The 27,023-nt window shown below is 48.0% G+C and overlaps 1 protein-coding gene across 2 annotated transcripts in view; it reads right to left on the bottom strand.

The window, feature by feature from the left end:
- The window catches only part of PKN3 (protein kinase N3), a 436,492-nt gene that overhangs the window by 232,814 nt on the left and 176,655 nt on the right, over positions 1-27,023 (bottom strand). For both annotated transcript variants that reach the window (XM_069609180.1, XM_069609181.1), the window contains exons 6-7: positions 22,493-22,703; positions 2,129-2,320 (exon numbers count right to left, since the gene is read on the bottom strand). In XM_069609180.1, the coding sequence (XP_069465281.1) occupies positions 2,129-2,320; positions 22,493-22,703 (403 nt within the window). The remainder of the gene's footprint in view (positions 1-2,128; positions 2,321-22,492; positions 22,704-27,023) is intronic.

Here is a 27,023-nt window from a genome sequence, read left to right as displayed (position 1 = left end):
TTAGTTCTTGAACTTTCGCTAAATTTTACAGTAACCCCTTATGAGTACAGTATGTGAGCGACTGTCTAGCCAAGTTGTTTTTTCCTTCAGTTTTCCCTGTGTGGCAGTGATTCAGGGCTCCCATGTCGCCCTCAGGCACAGTATCCGGTTTCCAAGTATGGGCTTGACTTGGAGAGAAATCCTGCTAGAGCAGAGCCAGCCACGGAAGGAGGACAGGGAAGGAGAGTTCAGCAGTGTGGTATCAGAAATCAAGGCAGCATAGCCTCTGCAGCCTCCCAAGTGAGCGAGTGCCTGGCGTCCTGTGGTGAAGATTCTCAGGTCAATTTGACTCGGAAGAACACGCAATGCAGGTACAATCAGACACTTTAGGGAGACAAGGCCTTTGAGCAGGAGCTGGGATCCAGTTGAGGATTCATTTCGAGGGACTCAATTTTATTTTCCCAAACATACATTTCTAAATCAACCCTAGCCGCACACAAATACATGCAAGAGCTGACGGGCACAGCCGCACCAGAAGATGGTAGTCGTAGGCATTTAAGGTAAGTACAACGGGCGGGTCAATGTCTATAGTCTTGACGGGAGGGAGCAAGGAAGCAAAGGTAAGTGCATTTGTATGGATGCGCGTGCATGTATAGCATAAAAGGGAGGGGGCGGGTCAATGTCTCTAGCATTGAACGGAGGGAGCAGGGGAGCAAAGGTAAGTGTGTTTGTGTCTGTGGTGGGGGGAATGTTTTTGGCAGAGAACGAAGGGGGCTGAGGGAGTAAAGGGAGTTTCTGGGCTGAAAATCCCAGATTTAAAGGAAATGATTGCCAGATCGGGAGAAGATTGGGGCAGATGGGTGGTTTGTCCTGGCTGGTGGGTTTGGAAGTGGTGGGGGTAAAACCCCCTGAAATGGTCATAATCCCACATGTTAAGGCCACACAAAAATCGGCAGGGATAGATTGCCTTTTTTGCATGCGGCATTCAATATGCAGGATTCTCACACAGAAACGAAGGACGCCACTAGGGGTTCCTTCTGGTCATCTTTGGAAAGGCAGAGTTTCATTGTCTGATTCTGGTCCTGATCTCCGATCCTTCCTTGAGCAGCGAGACTTCCAGAGTGCAGGTTCGGAGCTCCAGCTGGTGAGAAGGTGAGCATGCAAGGGTGTCTGCTTTGATCCCCTTCGGAAGCCAGTGAGCAGACGCTGCACCCAGTCGCGTCCCCAAACAGGGGGGTTGTCAGCCAGTGGCAGACCACCCGTCCAAGCATGCATTCTGGAAAGGTCTTCCATAAAGAAATGAATCCACAATGTTCCAGATAGGAACCTGGAGATGCACCAGCGAGATCCGGTTGCAGGCTGGCTACATCCTCCAGTGTTGGGAGACACCCCCAGTGGCCAAAGGTGGACACCTCTTTTCTGTCACACACAGGGAGAATGAATAGTCAGGTGACTCCGCAGGTCTTCGAGGAGAAAAACTACAACCTCCATTTTGATGACTGGGCGAGAGGGTCAAAAAGGGACCCAGCCAGGTAAAATGGAGTCCACCCAGAGCAACCATTTTATACGCGGGTGATAAAGCCACCACCAGCATAGCAACATCACTAACAGAGAGAGGGTACTCTCCCTGGGAGAAGCCGTACCCTGGCCTTAGGACTCATAAGGACTCTTAGAGCCTGGCTCGGAGAAAAACAAGTCACAAATCCAGACAAGCCAGCAAAACGTACAAAGAGGGAATAACAAGCTATAAAATGTTGAGTTTGTGCCTAACAGTGGGGGGCGGGGGAAGGCATCACATATGTGCCTAACAGTGGAGGGATCACATACCATGGTTACCATAAAGGTTGCTCCATTTTCTCACAAGTACTCTCCTCGAAGGTGGGAAGCTGAAATGTTACCCTTGTTGGGTATTAAGCATCTCTCACCTCCCAACACACAAATCATCTCTTCTTAATTGCTCAGTTATTAATGTCACACCTTTCAATTTGAAACTATGAATCTGGGCGAAAATGTCCACTGACCCAGTGAAATAACTGTGGGAGCGGCCACTGGCATAGAATGCATTCGCAATGTATACAAGCTTTTGAAGACATAAGCACCCATCCCTGCCAACGTGGGATCAGTAGGGGAAGATGTATACTCTACTCACTGCACGGTTCGTCCTGTCGCGGCTGGCGGCCTGTTGAATTCGGAGGGTGCAGCCCCAATGCTGCCCGAGTCTTGATTGTGTGTCTGGAGTCAATGGGGCTACCATGTGATGAAGGCAGGGTGGGCACGCGCGACCGGCCAGGCACCATCTCCAAGAGGTCCTGGCAGCCCAGGATACGGACAGCCAAAGTCCCTGCAAGGGAGGAAGAAAGGACAGACAAATAGAGCCCATTACTGAAGGGGAAGAGAAAGCCGGGGCACTCAGAGCTAGAAAAGGGACTACCTTTGCAATGGAAGCGCACAGCCTCATGCAAGAGGTCCAGTGCAGTGGATCATAATCCAGGGTCTAGAGGATGATCAGCAAAACAGAAAGACATGAAAGGCAAGACAGCAGAGTGACACAGTGACAAAAATCCCACACAAGAGATGAAGCGTGGTAAGTCCACGGAAAAGGCACAGAAGCACAAAGCAATCGCAGGGGTTAGAACATGGCCACCTGCACAGACAGGTAGCATGGGTGGAAGAGGAGCAAAGCCACACACAGGCAAAACACTTTAGGGCTAAAGATCCCTGCACAGACAGAAAAGCGCAAGACTAGTCACATGCAGAGACCTCTCCGATCAGCACATCTGCAATGATCACAAGCATACGAGATAAACTACCAGTGAAGTGAAAGTTTACAGCCACTCCTGCAACATAAAGCTATGGCCACAGGAAGCAGGTGTACAACTACGAATACAGAGAAAGGGTGCAGCCATGTGTGGAGAGGCAGCACCCCAGCACACAGGCAATCATCCCAATGGCTGAAGAGGGCCTGGCTAACCAGTACATAGGGAAACAGCTATGGGTGGAGAGAGCATGCTTCAGAACACTGCAAGGAGCCCAGCACGCGTCCACTAGTGGACAGGAACAGAGGGGGAATGCACAAATGCACTGCTCACAGGGTCAGAGAGACCCTACAGCCAGTGTGGAGAAAGAGCACAGAGACCCTGCTCCCAGGGGACCGGCTAGTCGTAGACACATAGTGTTACCTTTATGTTGATTTTGGAGCCCCCCCCCACCTCCCGAATCATAGGCATGCTTCTATTCCCACTCAATGCTCTGCTACATAGTGGGTGGGCTGAAGCTTTCTTCTATACTGCCCCTCGTTATATGAGTGTGGCACGAGGTAATAGCGATACAGCGCCATTCCTCCCTGTGTAGCGCTGTGCCTTCTGCAGTTGCCGAATTCTAGCCGTCCATACAGGCACTTGTCCATTGATAGAGCGACCGGTAGGAGGATATTGGTAAGAGGCGAGGAGCATATGACTCGGAGTGACCATTAAATTACCGCCCATTCTCCAGTGTCTACCCCTGCCAGTGTCTGGCTTTCTCCTACTGCCAACCCTGTGGGCCGCTTCCAAAGCAGAAATGGACACAAAGGAGGAGGCGGCTTCTTCAGCTGGCCACGCGTGCAAGGAAACCCATTTCAGAGGGCAACTTGGCCAACTGAGAAGAGCCTCTGGAGGATACATCAAGGATGTTAACGCCAGCAGAGAAGTCATGTGATGGCAAAGGGGACTCTTCCCTCCCCAACCAGCTATCCTGGTTCCATACATATGTGTGAGTCACGGTGTCTACAGCATGCAAGAGGCCACCTCAGCTCTCACATAACATGCACAGAGACTCCGGGGGAGAGGAGTCGTAATAAGCGAGAAATGCACAAAGGCCAATCCATGCTACAATGGTGGCCTTCAAGGCTGGTGGTACTGCTCTGCGCCACCATATGTGGCAGAGGTGGGAAGAGTCCTCTTTCATTCCTGTTCAAAGGGAAACACAGGACATGCAGATTATAAAGCATTAACCTCGGCCAAGATGTAACGCTCACCTGATTCCCGCAGAGGCGCCGGTCTTGACTGGGCGAATACCGTATCTTCAAAGGTGATGTGTAACGCACGGTTGGCTCTTTGGGCTGGACCTCTGTGCACTGTATGTCTGACTCGAAGAGTAAGATGTCTGCAGATAGAAAATATGGGATTAATGAACTGGGGTTATTGGGTGTCTATCTTCTTCCCCTTCTCTTCTCCTGTAGAACCCCAAAGGTTAACGCTCTCACCTTAGGTAAGTGAACGCCGAGCTCTCCATCTGCCTCGGGGCAGGGTGCCGTAACCAGTTTCTTCACTGGATAAGGGTGCAGGCCTCTTGACCTCAGAGGACTGCTGTCCGTCGTTTACTGCACGAACGGTAAGTTACGAGTATTTCAAATGTCTTTAAAAGTCTTTTGTAATGATGTCTCTTGTTTTGCAGGGTTCCGGCGATGGCGGATGACGGGCTGAAGTGAGTTGAGGATGGAACCCGTGTGAGGAATAGAAGCGCCTGGAAGCACGTAAGTAAGAGCTTGTTGCCTGCTTCACGATGCGCACTAACTGTCCTTTTATCTTGCAGGTACAAGTTCGGAGCTGCTGAAGGGTGCCGGAATACCCACTGGGTTCGGCGTGGGAAGGAGTACTGGCACGTGAGTAATAAATTTACCCAATGTCTTTAAACGCACCTTCTTTTGTCTTTCAGATGCGGGATGCAGCGCCGAAGGCCTCCGGAGCGTGCGAAGAGTTGGTAAGCTTTTGTCTTTCAGATGCCGGAATGCAGTGTGAAGACCTCCGGAGCACGCGAAGAGTAGGTAAGCCTTTGTCTTTCAGATGCCGGAATGCAGCGCGAGGCGTTGGTGACAGCCGATGGACCAGGTAAGAGAAGCGCTGTCACTGAAGACCGTAATGCTAACCTGTTCTTTCTTGTCTTTATAGGTGTTGCTGAAGACTGGATTCAGGATGGTAAGCCTTTTTCCCTTAGGCCCAGGATCAGATGCAGAAGACACGATGAGCGTTCTGCTGCAGAGGATGCAGAATAACGCAAAGCAAGATTCATCCATCGGGTGTGGTTTAAAAAGCCTCCTGTAGTGCTTAGGTGTCTCCTTCCACAGCCTCGCCTAGGTAAGAAAAGAGTTCCTGCTTTCCAGAAGAGTTCCAGTGTTCTGAACCTAGGGAGTGGCTCCTGCCCCACCCAACAGGAAAAGTAGTCCCAAACAGAAGAGGATTAGAGGCTCAACTGGCAGGTAAGTAAACAGCATGGTCTGCTGCAGGTAAGTCCACCCAAGCATTATGAGTCCGGCGCTTCCAGCGCTGGTACTGGGCATATTTATGAGCCTGGTGCCACTGGCGCCAGGACAGGGTCCAAAAGGTCCCAATTGGGACTGGTTGGCACTCGGAACCTGGGTTATGGGTCTGCTTCCAAGGGAGTTGGGTAAGTCCTGACCTTTTGGAAGCAGAGATCATGACACAAGATGCACGCGGACATGTTACCAATGAGGAGAAACTCTGACAAAATGGGAATGTGTCCCAACACCATGGTTGGATTGGAAACAGTAAATGGTTCGCAGGTAAACTGCTGGATTTTCATTTAGGTGTCTGATGAGTGATGTTATCACCACAAGTCAGGTTTGCAAGAAAGCAGGCTAGCAGTACTTACAGGCATACTCCTAAACAGCAATGCATCAAACGACATAGTAAGAAGCAGAGGAAGGCCCAAGAGGTGAGGTCTTTGGACTTTGAATGACGCAGCAAAGCATTTACGAAGCTGTTCCCATAAGCCGCAAGTGTTTTGCATTGCTCGGCGGGATAGGACGTTCCTTTAACGTATGTATTAATCCAAGGTCAGAACCAAACTTGGAGAAGCAGTCGGACGTGGAGAAAAGTTTTCACTGTGCTTGAACACCTGGAAAAGTCTTGGAATGAAAAATGCAAGGTAAACGGAAGGTGGCGTTCCTCTTACCAATTGAGCATGAATTCAATAGCCAGAGGATCAGTGTTCTTGGGATCCAAAGAGCAACGTCTAGGCCTTTGTCATTCCTTCGACCACATACAGGTTGATCAGAGGGAAGACCCAAGTCTGTAAGGTGCAAGGGTGGGGAGAGGGGCTTTGCTTCAATTTCAGTGTTTGGGATGCTGTTGAGGCGATGGCTGATCTGGACACTGCAAACCGCTGTAATATGAACTGTGCCGAACCATGCGGTCCGATTCCTACACCTCGACACAGCTACCAGCCAATGGGCAGAGAGCCTGCATGCATGTTCTGCTTTTATATGAGGGGGGGCTGGCGTATTGCCTGTGCTGACCAACACTGCTGCACCGTGAGCACAGATGGTGGCGGGTGGGAGGGTGAACCTTAAAGCTGGATGATGGGCTCAGGGTCTGGTAACTTGCACATAAGGAGCTCTTGGAAAAACAAATCACTGCAACACTCTCTCCTCAGAAGCGGGAAGAACATTTTGGCATGGTCGCTTCGCACGGGGGAATAAGAGGGGGCATTACGCATAGGAAAGAGTGGTGCACTAATAAGTTGAGGGCCGCCATCACAACTGTAGTATAAGATCTAGAGATTGAAGTCTCCGCTGGAGCGCGTCTTAGTGGCCCAGAAGCTGGTTACAGTGTCGCTAGATGAACCTGAAGCAGGTTTCAGCTGTAGGTGGACACGGGGCAGGGAGGGACACACTGAGGTGCACAAACATCTCTGGAACTGCAGAACTGCTCATTGAAAGCGATTCATTGGGTCTGGAACAGCGGCCGTAAAGAACAGAAGAAAGGCTGCTTAAAATGGCGCATAAGAAAATAATGGCTTCAGCTGGTCCCAAGGACACCATGACAATCCCACATTTAATATGGTCCAAAGAGGTAAATGCACAGGACAGCTTCTCTTAAGCCAATACCATAGGTACCAAAAGACCTGTACTTTTAGACGGCAGAGAAGAACAAGTTACTTACCCCTGGTAACGTTCCTTCGATTGGATAGACTCCCAAAGCAGTAATAATTTGGTGGTGGGAGTACGAATTTACATTTTTGTTCTAATCATGGACTGAATGAAGGACTGCTTTTGCAAATTGTCCTTTCTGAATGGAAGAGGAGTCCAGACAGTAATGTCTCACAAAGGTATGGATAGACGACCAAGTGGCCGCTGAACAAATGTCTTTGATGAGCAGCAGAGGTTTCCATGCCCCTTGTGGAATGTGCTCTTACGCCTTCTGGCGTATTCCGGAATATGGTTTGTTTAGTAACAGGAAGACCCAATTTGGGGCCAGTAAAGCCAATGAATAATAGGTCATTTTGGTGGAATGTTGCCATTCTGGATATACAAAAACAGAGAGCCCTTTTTTGGTCCAGTCTATGGAATCTTTCCTCCTCCTTCCCCGGATGGGGAGATGGATAGACAGTTGATAAAGTAATTTGTTGCGACAAGTGGAAGTCGGAGACTACCTTTGGTAAGAAGGAAGGTTTCACCTTGGGAATAACTGTCTTTATGGAAAACTGTATGAGGAGGCTTAAAGGACAGGGTCTGCAACTCGCTTACCCTGTGGGCTGACGTTATTGCAATAAGCAAAACAGTTTTTAATGTCAACAATCTTAATGGGCATGAGTGTAGAGGCTCAAAAGGAATACATGTTAAACATCTTAACACCAGCTTAAGATCCCATACCGGTACATTGAATGGAACTGGTGAAAATACATTAGTAAGGTCTTTTAAGAATTGAACAATCAGGCGGAATCTTAAAATATCAGTCCTCCTCAGAAGAGCGCTTGAAAATAGACTGCTACGCCAGGTGACCCTTAATCGTTCCAATCTGGAGCCCCAGATTTGCCAAATGTAACAAGAAGGAAAGCACCATTGGTGTGCCACAGAGAAAGGGTTCCACATTTGTATCCCTGTAGCAGCTGCTGAGCTTGTTCCGACGGCAGCGGTACATTGATATTGATATTTTATTTATATCTCGCTTGTACAAAGTGTTTCAGAGAGCAACGAGGCAAGGGAGGGGGGAAAAAGGGAGAACAAAACAACGATCCTACTAAGACCAATGACATTGAGAACACGCAAGTGCATGGCAGAGGGAAAGGGGAAAGTGCATGGGAAGGGGGGAGAAGTGGAAAGTGCTGAGCAAAGGAATACAAATAAATAAATCAATAAATAATAAAAAAGCAACAAACAGTGGTAGTGCAGCCAGTGAGTGGCAAGTGCTGGGTTTAAGGCAACAGACAGGGTGTGTCTGATAAGGGCAGGAAAAAAGGGGGGCTGTAGGGTTACAGATATATTAGAGAGAATTCTCTGTTTGGGCTGAATTTCCTAACCTAGTGAGTCCCCCAGCAGCTTTGCTGGATTTTTGGGGTTTATTTTTTTTCTCCTGCCAAGAGTGAGACTCTTTTACCCTCACTCTTGGACATGATTTGAGTGTGTTTCTTTGAATCTAGAAGTGTTTGATGGGCTATGGGGTCTTTTACTCCATAGGGCTTCATGTGTTTTTGTGATGTGTGTTACACAGCACCCTCAGTGCAGTAACACAGGGGTGTCATAGTGGCCCCCCAGTATAGACTCCATACCATGGGACTGACTACTGTCTCCCAGGGCATGTAAAGTCACCATTGACTTTACTAGTCTTAAATTCTGAACAGAACTACTGCAAACCATCATATTGTGGACGTACTGGCTGGGGCAATTCGATTGCCCCAGGGTCTGTTAGTCGAGGGGGCACGTCTCCGTCCCCCCTGATCGAGTTTTGGCTGGTGGCAGTGGATACTACTTTTTATATTCAACCGCAAATATTTTCCTATGGGATTTCCCATTGTTTTAGGCTACTATCTTTATTTAATTATTTACGGTAGCCTCGAACATACCGCTGGTTTATTTAATTAATATTAATTCTCCGGTTGGTATTTTTTGTCAAAACTTGATTCTAAAATGGCGTTTGTGTTCTCTTCTGTGACTCCAACCCAAGTCGAGCCCTTTGTTCCACCTTTTGGCGGGCTTCTCCACAGAAGTCCTCCAAAGTGGTGCCACTCTGTCTGGGGTACTTAGGAGAGGTGGAGGGGAATTTAGGCACCCTGGGCTGAGTTGCCTAGGTAACTCAAGTCGCACTCCATCCTGATTGGCCCAAGTGGTGAGCCGGCCGGCTCACCACTTGGCATGTTTGAGTGACAGCTAGGCTGAGTGAATGGGGGTTTGCTGCATAAAAGCAGGGCTTTGGGGACTGGAACTTCAGAAATCACCACAGGACCTAAGAATCCAACGAGGGAGAAGCCGAGCCGACCTGCCACGACACCACCACCGGTGGAGCCCTGCTGGACCGTCTCACCACTTTTCCCAACGACAGAGGAGATCTCCCGCCGGAGAGTCTTCTTCCTTTGACTGGTGGGGATAACCAGTTTCACCGTCTTTTCGCCTTCCCGACGTACCTCGTGGCCGCCTTGCCTGTGCCAAGCACCCCGGCAACCGGGATACCACGTTTTCCCACGATCGCGAAACAAAGGTACCACCTTTAACCGGAAAACTCCACGGCTGGTTTCTTCCCTGGTAGTGCAACGACCTTCATCGTTCCTCCAAGTCGAGATCTTCTCTTCCCCTGGACGACGACGCAACTTGCACCCACTACCAGGAACAACTGCCACCGCTGGAGGATCCTTCCCACTTAAGGTACTGTGTCCCGCCTGGCTTCCCTTGCTACCGACTGTACGGGGTAGATTTAGTCCCCGGCTTTCGAACCTGGGTTAGCTTGTGACACCCTGGCTAAACTTTCCTAAGCCTCTCTAAACTCTTTTTGAACCCTCTGCAAGACTTTAAGCCTAGTGTAACTGTGTGATCTTGGGCGCATTTGTGCTCTGCTCTCTCTAAGAGTGGGCCCAGCCTTTGGACTTTGGCTCACCAGTGACTTTTGCTCTTCTGCCTTGCTAACAGTGTTCCTGAATCTTAGAGTGGTGTACCTTTCCATATTCTGTCTTTTTCCCTCCCTTTCTAACAAACCTATTGGAGTGCCATCTAGTTAAGCGCTCACCTCTGTATGAAAATAAGTGGTGTTTTACAGTGACTTATCTGATAAGGAAAAAGGGGTGTATATATTACAATAGTAACTGTGTTTAGAATATTTTACAATAAGAGTGCTGGAGTGTTTCAAACAGTGTGTTTTTAAATAAATGATTATATACTTTGATAGCAAAGCTCTGGTCAGTGTCTGCTTGTATTATTGTATCCGAGTGCCTATTGTGTATACTTTACATACTGCCTAACTCTTCTTGAGGGAAGTCTGACTGCTCAGCCACAGCTACCAGGTAAATCTGGGTGGTACAGACTGCTACCAAGTGGGTTTACTGCTAACACCTGTAGTCCTAAATCTTTTGCAGTGTTAAGGGAACTGCACAGGTTTCTGCCTAACAAGATACAGAACCCAGTTCAAGGGATTGCCAAGAGGCAGTGCAGGTGGGTGGCAGGGTGAGCAGGTACGTGGGCCCGAAAGTCAGAGGGTAACCAGGTGCACGATGCCAAGACAGGAACAGATCAGCAGGGCAGAGGGGGAGCATAGGGAGAAGAAAAGAGGAAGGTCTTGAGGTGCTTCCGGAACCGGAGATGGTTCTCAAGTTTCAGAGCGGCAGGGAGGCTGTTCGAGAGGGAGGTACAAGCCAAAGACAGATCTACCCCCAGCTCGTTTCTTTGAAAAATGAGTGACCCTGAGGGAGTTAGAGGAGCAAAAAGATCGGGAGGGAAGGTATTTACGGAGGGACAGCTGAAGGTATTTTAGACCCAGGCCCCAGAAAGCCTTGTGGACAATGCAAAGGGTTTTGAATTTAATCCTTGCAGCCAGTCGAGAGATTTCAGGGCTGGAGAGATACGATCCCAGGGCTTGAGGCCAAGGACAAGTCTTGAGGTCCTGATTTGGATAAGTTGCAAAGGGCTGAGAGTAGAAGCAGGTCAATTTAGAAAGAGGTTGTTGCAATAATCCAACCTAGAGAGAACCAGGGCTCGAGAGACAGTGAGCGTCTTGGGGGGGAGGGGGGACTTTGTTGCTGGCCTTCTGGCTGAAAGCAAAATCTCCATTACGTCATCCGGGAGGTCCCAATCCTTGTATCTCAGCCTCTCAGAAACCAAGCGTGAAGGCTGAGTGTTTTGACCTCTGGATGGAAAACCCGACCTTCCTCCTGCGATAGAAGATCCTCTCTTTGTGGAAGACGTATTGGAGGGCAGATGGACATGTCCAAAAGGTCCGGGTACCACGTCCTCCTGGCCCAATCCGGAGCAATTAGGATCATGGATTTTCCAAACTTTCTCAACCTCCTGATCACATGAGGAATGACTGGGACTGGAGGAAACACATAAAGGAGTGGAGATACCCAGTCCACCACAAACGCGTCACCTAGAGCTCGGAGGAGTACTTCCTGCCTGATCTAGTTCCCACGCGTGGGAGACTGCTCTGCCTGCTCAGAGCGTCTATCGTTTTGTTCCTTCTTGAATTGCCCAGAACCAGAGCTGCATTGCCTCTTAGCACAGTGGTGGTGATCTTACGCCTCCTCTCTTGTTGAGGTAGTACATGGCCACTGTGTTGTCCGTCATTATCAGGACATTATTTCCCCACACAGAGGGCAGAAAGGCCTTCAGCGTTAATCTGACTGCCCTCAGCTACAAAAGGTTGATGTGGAGTTTGGACTCCGATGGAGACCAACGACCGCTGATTGTCAGATCGTTGGTGTGGACTCCCAAACCCACGAGTGAGGCACCCATCACTAACGTTATCTGCTGCCAAAAAGATTCTCCCTTGAGAATGTTGTCTTTCCAAGCCCTGCACAGAAGGTACTGAGAGACTCTGCTCGGAACTTGCAGGTGGTCTGACATTCTGCCTGAAAACTGGGACCATTGAGTCCTGAGCGCCCATTGGAGGGATCTCATTCTCAGACGAGCCTCTGGAACCAGGAAAATGCAGGATGCCATGAGACTGAGCAACCTCAAAAGAATCAGAGGCCGGAAGCTGCTGGGCACTCTGGAATTCGAATTCGGTAACCATCTGCAGAATGTGTTGCGCTCTCTCCTCAGGTGGCGAGGTTTTTCCAGAGGAAGCATCCAGGACTGCGCCAATGAATTGGAGTTTTTGAGATGGTATCATGTGGGACCTCTTGTAATTGAGGGAGAAGCCCAGTCTGTGGAGAGAGTGGCAGGTTGCACTGTGATGTTCCAGGGCTTGTTCAGGTGAACACCACCACGGCCATCAACTTTGTGAAAACCCTCGGGCAGAGGTCAGCCCGAATGGCAGAACTCAAAAGTGATAGTGAGAACCACCAACCACGAACCTCAGGTACTTTCTGTGCTTGAGATGGATCGGCACATGAAAGTAAGCATCCTGAGGGTCCAATGATACCAACCAGTCTTGGAGCTGGAGAGCCTGAAGGATTTGGGAAAGGGTTACCATCTTGAACTTGTCCTTGCTGAGGAACCTGTTGAAGTTTCTTAAATCCAAGATGGGTCTTGATCCTCTGTCCTTCTTTGGGATTAGGAAGTAAGGGGAGTACCAACCCTTGTTCCTCTCCGCTGCAGATACATGTTCTATTGCACCTTTCTCTAGCAGGGTCAACATTTCCTGCACAAGGAGCGCATTCGGAAATTTGAAAGAGTTGTTCCCTGGTGGATGCTCTTGAGGCCTTCTTTAGAAATATAGGCAGTAAACTTGGGCTACAGCTTCCAGTGCCCAAGCATCTGAAGTAATGGCCCGCCAATCGTTCAGATGCTGAGTAATTCTGCCTCCCACTGGGTTCCTGTGAGTCAAGGCCTCCGAGTGGTTTTGAGGCAGCTGAAGCAGCGACTGAGGGTAAAGCTGCTGCTGCTTGGGTTGGCTTAGCACCTCTCCCTCGTCCACCACGAGGGAATCTTCTCTGACCTCTTGGACTGGTTTGTCTTCTTCCTCTTCCAATTTCTTTTCGCAGGTTTTTTTTAGCGCAAATTTTTTATTGAAAGAAACCCATCAAATTTTTTTGGGGGGTTAAAAAATTATATATATATATATATATATATATATATATATATATATATATATATATATGGGACGTGGGTTTTTGGTAATAGATATAAACTGAAACGGAATGGGGGGACCATCCCCCACCCCCCCAACAAAAAACAAAAAAATTGGCTCGGTTTCTTAGATAAAATATTTGCAGTAAAAAAAAACATGAAAAAACATCCCGCGATAAAATGACATGGAACCTTATAAAGAACTGAAAGCCCGTGGGCATCGGGGCGCTGAGACAAAGACACGAAAGACAGTCCATAAAACGTGGTACAAAGCTCAGGGAGCCAATGTCAAGAAGAAAAGGAGAACAGAATCATATTCCGAGAGGGATGTGGGCAGAAGATTTCAGGATTAGGCCGCTTTGATGGTAAAACATTTTTCAAGGCCTTTTTTTCCCGATTTATATCTTGGGAATCTGATCCATCTTTTTCTCGTGGATCGCATATCCCTGCTTGGCACATATAGTGGGATGCGGATTTTAAGATATCGTGGGCCCATGCCATATATGCACTTGTGAGTCAGCGACATGGTCATGCACAGCCAGCCAATGGAGGGTTTTTTCTGTGCTGCGTGATGTGTTCATGTTTCACGAGTTTGTTTACAACGCGCACAGTATTATTTTTTGTTAGCTGGCATTTGCTATGGTTAGGTTCCGAGGCTCCCGCCAGTAGGGAATTACAACTTAGACAATATGGTGGCGCGGGCGATAGTGGCTGCATTCATCTGCGACACATATGGTTGAATGTTTCTTAGGAGGTGGAGAGTGTAGTGGCAGCTTTTAGTGATTTGATTCACATGCGCATCCGATGCTAATGATGCTTCCAAGGGGATTCCAAGGGTTTGCACTTTCTCTTGTACCTGATGCTGCTGGTACCTATTTGAAATTTAGAGTATTCAATCTTTAGTTTGTTACGTGAGGCTTGGGAGCCAAAAATCCGGAGCTCTTTTTTGTCCCCATTTATACAGAGCCAATGGTTGGACATCCAATTCTCAATGAGGTGGTATGTGGCTGTTAGTTTAGCTGCGTCCTTCGCATAATCACCCGTGACTTTGGGGACCAATTGCGTGTCATCTGCATAATTCGAGAAGAACACGCCCATGTTGTCTAATAGGTCACAAAGAGGTCTAATGTAAAGGTTGAAAAATAGCAGGGACAAACTAGCCCAGATAGGGAACTTAGGGGAGCTTGGTTCTCCCCAGTGAATGCGAGCTTCCCTGCTCGAGACGAAAGGTAGAAACCAATCGAGACCTTGTGCGAGTGTTTTCTTCAGAGTGCCAAGATCAGAGGCGGTGCATACATCCAATAAGGTCAGCATACACAAGTTACATTCTTCGATAAGTTGTAACATGTGTGAATGCAGATCTAATAGCGTGGTCTCTGTACTAAAATTAGATCTAAATGCTGACTGCTTGAAGTAAATAATGTTTTCAGTTTTAATGAAAGACTGGTATTGTTTGTATGCTGCGTTATGGAGGATTTTTAAAAGGATGTTGCAGTTTGTAATAAGATTCTTTGAGTCTTTGGGGTCCAATTTGGGCTTTTTTTGCATAGGTGTGATTTCAACATACCAGTGGGTACTTTTCCATCCCGAAAGGATGCATTAGTAAATCTGATTAAGAAAGGTGCGAATAGTTCTTTGTGAGAGAGAATTCTTTTGGAGGGGGCAATGTTCTCAGAGCACTATCATGTCACTTGTTTCTAACTTGGTGAACGTAAAGGTGTGGTTTATCGAGTCAGCTGTCTTACATTTTTTAGGACTAGAGGTGATATTTTACGATCTATTCTCCAATCGTACTCTCTGGATTTTAGCTCTTGCCTTGATGATTTTATCATTCAAGCGGCTTGGACTTTAATCGTGTCTTTCGTGGTGGGTGTGAATGGTATTTGAAGGGCATTAGGTTTCTCGAGGGATTTCATGATCTCAAACAGTTTTCTCTAGCTGTTTGAGGCTTTTTTAAACCATTTGTTAAACCATTTTTGGTGTGTTGCGGTCTCGCGTACGATGCCCGGAACCAAGGGACCACAGACATATGATGCGGGGTGTTAGGCAGAAACCTGTGCAGTTCCCTCTGGGACCACTGCAAAAGATTTAGGCCTACAGGTGTTTGGCAGTAAACCCACTTGGTAGCAGTCTGTACCACACAGATTCACTTGGTAGCTGTGGCTGAGCAGTCAGACTTCCCTCAAGAAGAGTTAGGCAGTATACAGAGTATTCACAATAGGTCAAGAGAACACAGTAGAACAAGTAAACGCTGACCAGGGCTTGGTGTAAAAGAGATATAATTATTTATTTAAACCCACATCTAGAAAAACACACAGGCACTAATAGTAAGCAATTCAAAAACACGGTCACTAAAAGATATGCACTCCCTTAAAAGAATATTTAGACAAGTCGTAAGTAAAGCCCCACTTATTTTCAGACAGCGGTGAACGCTTAACGTAGATGGCACTCTAATAATTCGTTTTAAAAAGAGAGGAGAGCAGAGAATAAGTTGAAACAGATCCCAACACTTTTACAAGAACATAACAAGAGAGGAAGGCAAAGTAACACCGTGAATTCAGAGTCAGTAGGCTGGATCTGCTTTAAGAGGATCGAAACGAAATGTGTCCAAGGTCACACGGTTGCAGTGCACAAAAGTCTTGTAAAGGTTCAAAAAGGAGTTGGACCAAAGAAAGGGACCAGTTAGAGGGTCAAGGCGGCCAGCCCAGTCCAGACGGTTAAGGGGTTATTACCTTGTAGCAATCTTTAGAAAGGGAGGCCTGGCGGACACGGTACCTTAAGTGGTGAGAACACTCCAGTGGGGGCAGTTGTTCCTGGCAGCGGATGCAAGTCGGTGCTTCGGCCGGGGGAAGGGAGGATCTCGTCGTGGAGGAAGACAGGAGTCCGTTGCACTGTCAGGGAAGAAACCAGCCGTGGAGTTTCTCAGGTACAAGGAGCGGTCCGTTGATTCGCGGTTAAGTGGTGAGTGGCTATCCGGCCGCCGGGGTGCTTGGCACGGGCAGATCGACCACAATCCGGGCTGGGGTGCGAAGAGAAGAAGGTAAAACTGGTTGTGCCCACCAGTCAGGGGAAGAAGCCTCTCCAGCCGGGAGATCTTCTCTGTCGTCGGGAAGTGGTGAGTCGGTTCCACAGGGCTCCACCGGTGGTGTCATCGTGGTAGGTCGGCTCAGCTTCTCCCTAGTCGGATTCTCAGGTCCTGTGGCGACTTCTGAAGTTCCAGTCCCCAAAGCCCTGCTTTTATGCAGCATACCCCCATTCACTCAGCCTAGCAGTCCATCAATACCCCCATTCACTCAGCCTAGCTGTCAATCAAACATGCTAAGTGGTGAGCCGGCCAGCTCACCACTTGGGCCAATCACACAAGAGTGCGACTTGAGTTACCAAGGTAACTCAGTCCAGGGTGCCTACACCCCCTCCCACACCTCTTGTGGTACCCAGAGTGGCACCACTTTTGGAGGCTTCAGTGGAGAAGCCCGCCAAAAAGTGGAACAAAGGGCTCGACTTGGGTTGGAGTCACAGAAGAGAACACAAACGCCATTTTAGAAACGAGTCTTGGCAAAAAATACCAACCGGCGAATTAATATTAAATAAATAAACCGGCGGTATGTTCGAGGCTATGAGAATTAAATAATTAAAGTTGGTAACCTCGAACAATGGGAAAATCCCATAGGAAAATATTCGCGGTCGACTATAGGTAGTAGTTTCCACTGCCACCAGCCAAAACTCGATCAGGGGGGACGGAGACGTGCCCCCTCGACTAACAGACCCCGGGGCAATCGAATGGCCCCGACCAGTACGTCCACAATATGATGGTTTGTACTGGTTTCTGTTAATAATTTGGGACTTGTAAAGCCAATGGTGACTTTACATGCCCTGGGAGACAGTAGTCAGTCCCAGGGTATGGAGTCTATACTGGGGAGTCACTATGACACCCCTGTGTTACTGCACTGAGGGTGCTGTGTAACACACATCACAAAAACACATGAAGCCCTATGGAGTAAAAGACCCCATAGCCCATTAAACACATCTAGAGTCAAAGACACACTCAAATCATGTCCAAGAGTGAGGGTAAAAGACTCTCACTCTTGGCAGGAGAAAATAATAAACCCCAAAAATCCAGCAAAGCTGCTGGGGGACTCACTAGGTTAGGAAATTCAGCCTAAAGAGAGAATTCTCCCTAACATAGGGGTCAGTGATCGACATCTTCGATCCACAGTCTTCTTTAAGCCCAATTTAGGCGTCGATGGTGCAACGAAGAAGACATTTTCTAAACAAAAATAACTAGTGATTTCACAGAAGAACCGAGGCGTGCCGTAATTCTCTCGAAGCGTTAGCTCGGAAAACGGAACTGAAGCCAACGGACGATGCGTGTGCTCCTTATACTGATGACGTCGACAGCCGAATTAAGGCCCTCGAGGGACATCGACTCGATGAGAATGCACACAGCGCCCCCTGTTGAATAACATTTCCGAAGCACCTGGAGGGAGAATGATCATAAGATGAGGGATATGTGGGAGGAGACAATCCGTTCAAAAGGCATCTAATATTTGGGTAAAATCCCCATGGAGCAATATTTAAAATGTGGGTCTTCAACAACAGCAGCAGCACTTAAGATTGAACGTGAGCTTCAGGACCGAGGTCTGGAGTGTGCCTGAAGCAGGTCCACGACACACAACTGGACAGATTGGCACCAGCCTGAGTAAACATGTTTTACTCCTCCAGAAGAAAAAGAGGTTCAGATACCAGAGGTCCGATTGAGGGATGCATCATTCCTGCAGCTTTTCCGACTAGCACACCAGGTCTAGTAGTCACTGCACCCCTTAAAGGGCTCCACAGAGGACATGGCAGCATTGCCTGAAGGGGGCAGTAGAACTCTTAAATAATATCTTGACTAAAAAGGACACCCTCGGACAAACCGGTCATGTGATTCGCAGCCATGCCTTAGGGGTGGTGTGCTGCTATGCCATGAGGGGGTAGTGTGTTTCTGCTCCTTCAACATAAGTGAATGGGAAAGAATTCCAATGTTGAGGAATAGGTTTTGGCTCGGGTGGACGCAGCTGTTGCACCTTGGGTTTAGTCTCTTGTTTGACCTCACATCAGAGGACGAGATACCCGCAGACAGCCAATGGTGAAAGATAACTTTTGCCCTGAATTATTTAAGGGCTTTTATTAATTGGGGAGAAGATGAATGGTCATGATATTCATGGCACTAAGTGACTTTGGAGTCCAAAAAACCTTCACCCTTAAACGCAGGTCCATGACCTTCAGTATGCCGGGTAGTATCCAACAAACTGGTGCATAAAGCAGTAGCTAGTGTGTGTGTCTGCTGTGTGCCTGCTGTGTGCCTGCTGTGTGTGCCTGCTGTGTGTGCCTGCTGTGTGTGCCTGCTGTGTGCCTGCTGTGTGCCTGCAGCTCTGTGCTGGCTCAGGTTCATCCTAAAAGTGCTCTTTTCCTGATGGGCTCCAAGGAGTTGAATAGCACAGCTCGGTTGATCCAGAACAGCATTAGCACAACACCACCTACTTCGAAGGTTGTAAAGCCACGCACCACGAAGGACTTCAAATCTTGGGAAAAGGAGGGTATCCTTTAAGGATGGACGTAAGTAAAAGAGCGACTGCCTGAGTCACACAGGATCACCTCATTGTGCCCTCCATGTGAAGACTTCCCCTCATCAGTGGCAGTAGCAAGGCAACTAGAGTAAACCTCCCCATTATGTGTAGAGATACCACTACTTCCAGGAGGCCTGTCGAAAGCAGTAAACGCTATTTCCTTGCACGTGCACGGAATCATCATGGTCTCCATCATCCGTGCCCATGTCTGGTTTGGACCACCCAGTCTTTCATTCACATCCAGGGAACGCAAGGTCGGTATGGCCTGGTTGGCCGGTACCTGTGCTTCTTTAGGCTCCTGCTGTTTTGCGGACATCTATACTGAGGGCTTGTTCCCTGATGAACCAGAGCCATCAGGCCTGTGTTTAAACTCGATATTCTGGAGTTCTAAGAAGGTACCAAACGTGAGAACGAAAGAGGACGAAAGAGGACAACATTCGGTGACTGACACAGCGACACCAGTATCTATAGACGCCTTAGTGTGGTTCCTTGCAGAAATGCATTGATGGCACACAGTTGGAACCAGCATAGTGTGACAGAACTCTGAGCACAAGTGCTCCACCTTCACTCCACCCGGATTTAGAGAGACTGCATTTCTAGAGAAGTGACGGAAAATAAGCAGTACGGTGCCTGCACAGAAAATAAATCCTAAACGATAAGCAGCACTGGGGCTGCTAAAGTGACTTCTCCAGGCCTAACAGAAGAAGCAAGAGGTTGGAAAGTTTGCACTTTGTGCTTCTTTTTGAGTTTGGGGGTACGAACGTGCATCACATAGTCTGAAGGGGACTTTTCAGTCAAGAAGAGACCTTTGAAGGACTTCAAATATTGGGCAAAGGAAGACTTTCCTTCAGGATGGCTGCAAGTCGAAGAGAAACTGCATGAAACAGACATGGTCGCCTCATTGTGCCCTGCCAAGTGCACCAGGCATTAGGGTAAGGGTGAAGCATATGCACTCAACTCTCCTGCTTGATGTGGTTTCAGGAGATTAAAAACCAAGGTCTACCTGGGATTGCAAGGAGGCGAGTTACAGCTGCCCCCACAGTGCAGCCATTTCTAAACTAATCACAAGGACTGATGCCCTGTGGTGGGTAGCACTGGCAAGGTGAGAAGACCAAAATCCAAAGCAACTGACATCGCAAATACTCCTGCACACAGGGGAAGAGGAGCTCAACCAACGGGTGCTCTCAGGTAGGTGGTTTGGGAGGAGGCTAAGTCTTGGGACATGCTTAACGAAGAGTGTCTCAAGAATCAAATCATGAAATACTCCTTGACCCCACACAACAGAATGGATGAAGCTGGAATAAGTGGCTCTAGTCCATATAAGCGATGGGTATGAAATCTGGACCAATGCCTAGTGTTACATGCAGGAGGAGTGTTTCTGCGTGGCAGTTCAAGCACCTTTTGCCTGCGCCACTGAACTTGCCTCCAACTTATTTTGGCATAAGTTAAGTCAGGGCTTTCTAGAGGTACAGGAAAGACCTAGACTCTGAATATGTAGCAGTAGACTGCTATAGACATACTTCAAAGCTCGCATACGCAGACAAATCATATATGAAACTAAATGGCTGTCCTTTAAAAGTAGACACAGTAACTTTATGGGTCGGTGGTGGTAAATGTTTGTGCCACAAAGCACATAGTTGAGCCTTGAGCATTGCAGCATAAGCCACTCAAATCAGAGAATGGAACTGGAGCAACACTGCAGGATGAAAAGGCTCCACACAAAAGGAATTTACTTACCTGTAACTCTTGTTCTCCAGCATGGGGTCTTACATGGATTCATGTGCTCATGAATTTTCCCCGTCAACAGGCTGGGAATTCTCGGTTACAAATAAAAGTTCATCTGTGAGCTAATAACTACATGTCGCTTGTATAGCCTATTGCTGTCTCTTTGGGTCATACTGCCCCAACCAATGACATCTGTCCTCCTTAGCTCCACCCCTAGTGGCCATATTCATATTTGATTGTGCATGTAAAGTGGAAGTAGGAACCAAGAGAGCCAAGAGGGGAAGTAGGGAGGGATTGCACCTGAATCCATGCAAGACCCATGCTGGAGAACAAGAGTTACAGGTAAGTAACTTGTTCCTTTCTCAGCATGGGGTCTTACATGGATTCAGATGCTCATGAATCCAATTACACAGCAGTACACTTATACAATCACGGGAGGCAATACACTTACCACTGGAACAGACTCTCCTCATGCAAACAGGTTGTGTAGCACTGCTTGTCTGAACACAAGATCTCTCCCTGGAATCCCTGTTGACACAGTAGAATCTCAGGAAGGTGTGAGTAGACCTCCACGTAGCAGCCCTACAGCATGGGAACACCAGAGAGGACGCTGTCGTCGACACAATGGCTCTAGTGCAGTGGGCCCTCGGTCAGCCTGTTAACGACCTGCTGGCCAGCTGACCGCAATACTTGGTACAGCCAGAGAGCCACCTGGAGATGGAAGCCTTGAACAAGGCTTTCCCATGTCCATTGGTCCAAAAATGACAAAATGTTGAGAAGTATTTCAAAAGTCATTTGTGCGTTCAACATAGAATTTCAAAGAACGCGCAACGTCCAGTAAATGCAAAGATCTTTCAGCAGGTGAACAAGGGTTTGCAAAGAAAATTGGTAGAACCACAGGCTCGTTCAAATGAAAGTCTGACGGGATCATTGGCATAAAGGAAGGAGAGGTTCGTGGAACAAAAAATATGGAGGTTTACAAGAGAGAACCTGTATTTCCCTAACCCACCTGCCAGAGGTGATAGCCACCAGGAAGGTGGTCTTCCAAGACAGAAACTTCAAGGGGGCCCAATGCATAGGTACAAATGTTGACCCCATCAGGTTGGACAGCACCACATTCAGTTCCCACGCAGGGGCAGGAGCCTTCCCCGGAGGTAACGTTCTGAAGAAGCCATTGAGGAAATCCCCAATGAGCCTGTGCGACCACAGGGAGAGTTTGCCCGGAGCACGGGTGTACTGGGAAACTGCAGTGAGGTGTACCTTGATGGATGCATGGCCAAGGCCAGACCTGGCTAATAGGCTATACAAGCAACATGCAGTTTGTCGCTTAAAGGTAAACTGCTTTTTGTTACCCAGGATTCCCAGCCTGACAAAAGGGAATATTCATGAGCATTTGAATCCATGTAAGACCCCATGCTGGAGAAATAAAGAACCCACAGCTAGCAAAAGGAAACAGGTCCACAACGATCTACAGAAAACATGGAACTGATGCAGGTGTGCAGTGTACTGTGTGCACTGCGCATGCATGGTGTCTTATCGGGGGTGTGCAGCTTTGAGACTCATTCCAGTCCTGCCGCTATGAGGCATGCCTCCCAATGCTTGACAATAGGAAGGTACCAAAATGACAATTAAGATGTATTCATGTGCAGAGACTACACAAATACAACAATGACAGGACAGAGACAACAAAAAAACAGAAACTGATGCCACTTGTGGAGAGACGGCACTAAACACAGATCCTGTGAGCCGGGGAATGACTACAGCGAAGTGCAGATATGGGAGCCTTACCCCGTATAGTCATAACCTAGGGCAGGTGTTGACTCCCTCTGTATTTTGAACTAACTTGCATTAGCCCTAGCCAGCATAGTAGTCGATTGCAAGGGATCATTGGAGTCTTAGTAAAACAATATCTGGAAAGTCACAGGTTGCAAACCCCTGCTCTAGTGGTTTGTGAATAGCCATCATTATACACCGAGATTGCAACAATGTGCAAGAAGCTTATCCAAATAGCAGCAGAGTGACTTCCAGCACAAAGATTACAGCCCATGTAGAGAGTGAAGAGACAGCAAAGAGACATTGAAGATTGCATGCAAAGACAGTAGAAACACTGCCACCGAGTGGCATCATAAGGAAGCAAGACACGTCAACAAGAAGTCTTTAAAGGCATAACCTTCTCCTGCCAGGGTACCTGTGAGGGCGGTGGCCTTGATCAGCATGGTCAGCGGCTGGCACAGGTATGGTGTGCTGCCAAGCCTCAGTAGAGACGACTTGGCCTGTGATAGCTCCTCCCTAATAACAGTGCGCTTCAGGTGGTCTGGTGGCAGCATTTCAAGGCAGCGTTCCAGGGAAAGCCTCAAGAGGTCCATCTTCTGAGAAGATTCATGCAGCCGAGACTGAGCCTACAAGAGATCAAACAATGGTGTAGCACCAATGACAAAACACCTGATTGCTGCTTCCTGTACACGCTGCTCGGCCAGTCCTCTTTGTCCATTTTCTCCCCCTTGATAAGATTACATTCTTGTTGTTTAAGTACACAAATTCCATCAACTCTTTGGGTTGTGGGTAAATCTGTTCAAACACTTAAAGCTTTGTGAGTGGTTTAATTAGCACATCTGAAAACACAATCCAAGGAATACAGGACTTGCGATTCCCATCGGAACTTTCAATATGCGCCTCTCGACGCAAGGAGTTTATCACAGGTCCATGTGGTATAATGTATATTAGAAAAATGACCCAAACAGTTCAAGAATTAATCTTTGAACATAAAAGTGAAATAATCCCAGGCCAGTGACTACAGATCGATAACTAACCCAGGCGACCCCGAATCCCAGGCTGGTCACTAGAGATCGATACCCAACCCAGGTGCCCCTGAATCCCAGGCTGGTCACTAGAGATCGATACCCAACCCAGGTGCCCCTGAATCCCAGGCTGATCACTAGAAATCAATACCTAACCCAGGTGCCCCTGAATCCCAGGCTGGTCACTAGAGATCAAAACCTAACCTAGGCGCCCCTGAATCCCAGGCTGGTCACTAAAGAGCGATACCTAACCCAGGCGTACCTGAATCCCAGGCTGGTCACTAGAAATCCATACCTGACCCCAGCATCCCTGAATCCCAGGCTGGTCACTAGAGATCGATACCTAACCCAGGTGTCCCCGAATCCCAGGCTGGTCACTAGAGAGCGATACCCAACCCAGGCATCCCTGAATCCCTGGCTGGTCACTACAGATCGATAACTAACCCAGGCATACCCGAATCCCAGGCTGGTCACTACAGATCGATAACTAACCCAGGCATACCCGAATCCCAGGCTGGTCACTAGAGATCGATAACTAACCCAGGTGTCCCTGAATCCCAGTCTGGTCACTAGAGATCGATACCTAACCCAGGCATCCCTGAATCCCAGGCTGGTCACTAGAGATCGATACCCAATCCAGGCATCCCTGAATCCCAGGCTGGTCAGTAGAGATCGATACCTAACCCAGGCATCCCTGAATCCCTGGCTGGTCACTACAGATCGATAACTAACCCAGGCATACCCGAATCCCTGGCTGGTCACTACAGATCGATAACTAACCCAGATGTCCCTGAATCCCAGTCTGGTCACTAGAGATCGATACCTAAGCCAGGCGTCCCTGAATCCCAGGCTGGTCACTACACATCAATACCTAACCCAGGCATCCCTGAATCCCAGGCTGGTCACTAGAGATGGATACCTAACCCAGGCATCCCTGAATCCCAGGCTGGTCAGTAGAGATCAATACCTAACCCAGGCATCCCTGAATCCCTGGCTGGTCACTACAGATCGATAACTAACCCAGGCATACCCGAATCCCAGGCTGGTCACTACAGATCGATAACTAACCCAGGCATACCCGAATCCCAGGCTGCAGATACCAACCCCTCTTGACAAGGTCAGCTTACTGACCATGCCCACCACCCCCCTTCAGTCACCAAGACTTCAGGACGACTGGAAAAAGATTCTCGGGAGCCATAGATGTAATGCCCTCCAACCCTGAAGGAAATGGCCAACTGGTTGAATGTTCCTCCTGGGCAGGAGTGCTACTTGACACGCCCCTCTCCTGATACAGCAAGTACTGTGACACGAACTGCAGGGAGAAAAACAAGAGCAGGAATGAGAAGGCAAGGACACAAGAGCAGATACTTGGAGTTTCAAAGGCGAACACAAACGCCATTTTAAAACCGAGTCCTGGCAAAAAGACCCAACCGGGGAATAAATATTAAATAAATAACCCAGCGGTATCTTTAACATTGCACCAAAAAGTTGTACGTTTAAAATGAATGGGAAAATCCCATAGGAAATATTCCGGTGGAATATTTTGCGTGGTATCCACTGCCACCAGCCAGAAACTCGACAAGGGGGGACTGGACAGTGCCCTCTTGGAAAACAGACCCTTGGGCAATCGAATTACCCCTACCAGTACTTCCACAATATGATGGTTTATACTGGTTCTGTTCACAATTTGAGACTAGTAAAGCCAATGGTGACTTTACACGCCCTGGGAGACAGTAGTCAGTCCCAGGGTACGGAGTCTATGTTTGGGGGTCACTATGACACCCCTGTGTTACTGCAATGAGGGTGCTGTGTAACACATATACCAAAAACACATGAAGCCCTATGGAGTTAAAAAACCCATAGCCCCTAAAAACACATTGAAAGATAAAGGAACACCTCAAATCATGTCTAAGAGTGGGAGTAAAAAGAATCTCACTCTTAGCAGGAGAAAAAAATATAACCCCAAAACTCCAGCAAAGCTGCTGGGGGACTCACTAGGTTTGGGAAATTAGCCTTAACAGAGAATTCTCCCTAACGACGACCATAGGCGATATTTTTAGTGGGGATAATATTAGGGTTTTTTGGGAGCAGGGGTTGCGGGGGTCCCCCACCGCTCCTTTTAAAATAATACAGGGGGTGTGCCCCCGCAGGTTCCATGGTTTAATATTGCAGTAAAAATATGGCAATATTTTTGCAGGGATATTAACACAAGGAACCCTGGTGATGTCAGTAGGCTAGTAGACCATCATACTTAATCTTATTATATGTAACAAAACAAGGTCAAGCACCTGATGAGTCTGCTAAAGGGATCAAATAATAAACCAAGAAGAGCAACGTAATTCTCTAAGAAGTGAATTCAGTGGTTCAGGAACACTGCAAGAACAAAGGCAACATTGCTATGGGGTTTTTTCTATGCTCCTTCGATATTTCCCTTCCGGCGTCTGGTGCAGTGCGTAGTGCTGTGGATTAGAGAAAAGGTCCTAGCCGCACTGACACGCACTGTGTCAGAATCCGGAAGCACCACCGCCTCGGATGTCGGGACCTCGCGATCCCAAGGTGAAGGCTTGTCTCACCGTGCTCCCAACCTCCAGGGCAATCAAGTAAGTCACTTGGAAGGGAAATGGCTTTCCTGTGTGTCTGCACAGGCTTGGATTTCTGGGTGGCCACCGGTTCCTAACAGCATGCCCCCTCTGGACCCCCCTACACCTGGAAGAGCGACTTTAGACAGGGGACCAGGTTTTCGGAGGGTGCCTTGCATGGAAATGATCCACTAAACGTGGAGCCATGATGTGCGCCCAAGCTCTTTCTTCCACACTATAACCCTTCCAGTGGACCAAGTATTTCAGGGAGTGTTGACACCAACAGGAATCAATGATACATTTGACCTCATTCACCCTGTGGTCCTACCGGAGGAAGACCCTGTGTCATGGATCTGGGGTAAACATTGGACGTCCGGAAGTGTTTCAATAGGGTACCATGAAATACTGGATGTATCATGTAATCATTTTGGTAGTTTCAAAGCCATAGCCACGGAATTAAGCACACAAGAGATCTTACCAGGGCCTATATACAATGGGGTTTGATCTTCTTGCTACATGCCAGGAGTTCGATATGGTTAGTAGCTAACCAGACCACGTAATTGAGCTTGTAAACCGCGGCTGGTTATCTCTTTTTGTCAGCATACAACCAGGCTCATTCTTAAGTGGTTTGAAGATGGATTGTTGCTTTCTCAAAGCCATGATCTAATTGTTCTAGAAAACATGTGGCTGCTCGGACTGGGCTGGACGGGAGTATGTACAGGAATGGAAGTTGGATAGCTGGATGGAGACTGTGGAGTGCTGGAGGAAGGAGTCCGACAAAGGGGTGGCATGGTATGAACACTTCTTTATTAAATGAAAAAAGAGAAGAAGGCCTAACTCTCCCTATTCTAAAAGGTATTCCCTGCCCAACTTAGAAATACTAAGGTGCTCGTTGTCGGGTGGTTGTCCAAAAGAAAGTCCTCCCCTCTGTCCAAAACTACCCAACTCTAGTCCTACCACTATAGATACAAACAACATAAAGAACCCCAGGGGAATGACTCCCCTCTTCTGCTTCACTGGTATCCACCTTAGTGATTGTGTTGGACAAATCTAAATCTTCACTAAGTGTTTGTGTTCCACAAAGATGTAGAATACCAGGAGGATGACTCCCTCCTCCTAGTCCAATGGTTAAGCGTCTTGACAATATCTTTGGCAACCGCTGCCCAAATGTCTGAATCAACAAAACTGTACTGGGAGTTCAGAAGAATGACTCCCTTTTCCTGATTCACTTGACTTTTGATGACAGTATTTCTTAAGAGTTCTTATTAAGCTTTGTAATTCTCTCCAGGCTTTCTCCAGAGTTAATTTAAGTGTTCCTGCTTAATTTTTCTTACTGTTACAA

This window comes from Ambystoma mexicanum, chromosome 8 (genome assembly GCF_040938575.1).
Source record: "Ambystoma mexicanum isolate Mex_15411 chromosome 8, UKY_AmexF1_1, whole genome shotgun sequence".
NCBI classification, from domain to species: Eukaryota; Metazoa; Chordata; class Amphibia; order Caudata; family Ambystomatidae; genus Ambystoma; species Ambystoma mexicanum.
This window is presented reverse-complemented; position numbering and strand designations above follow the sequence as displayed.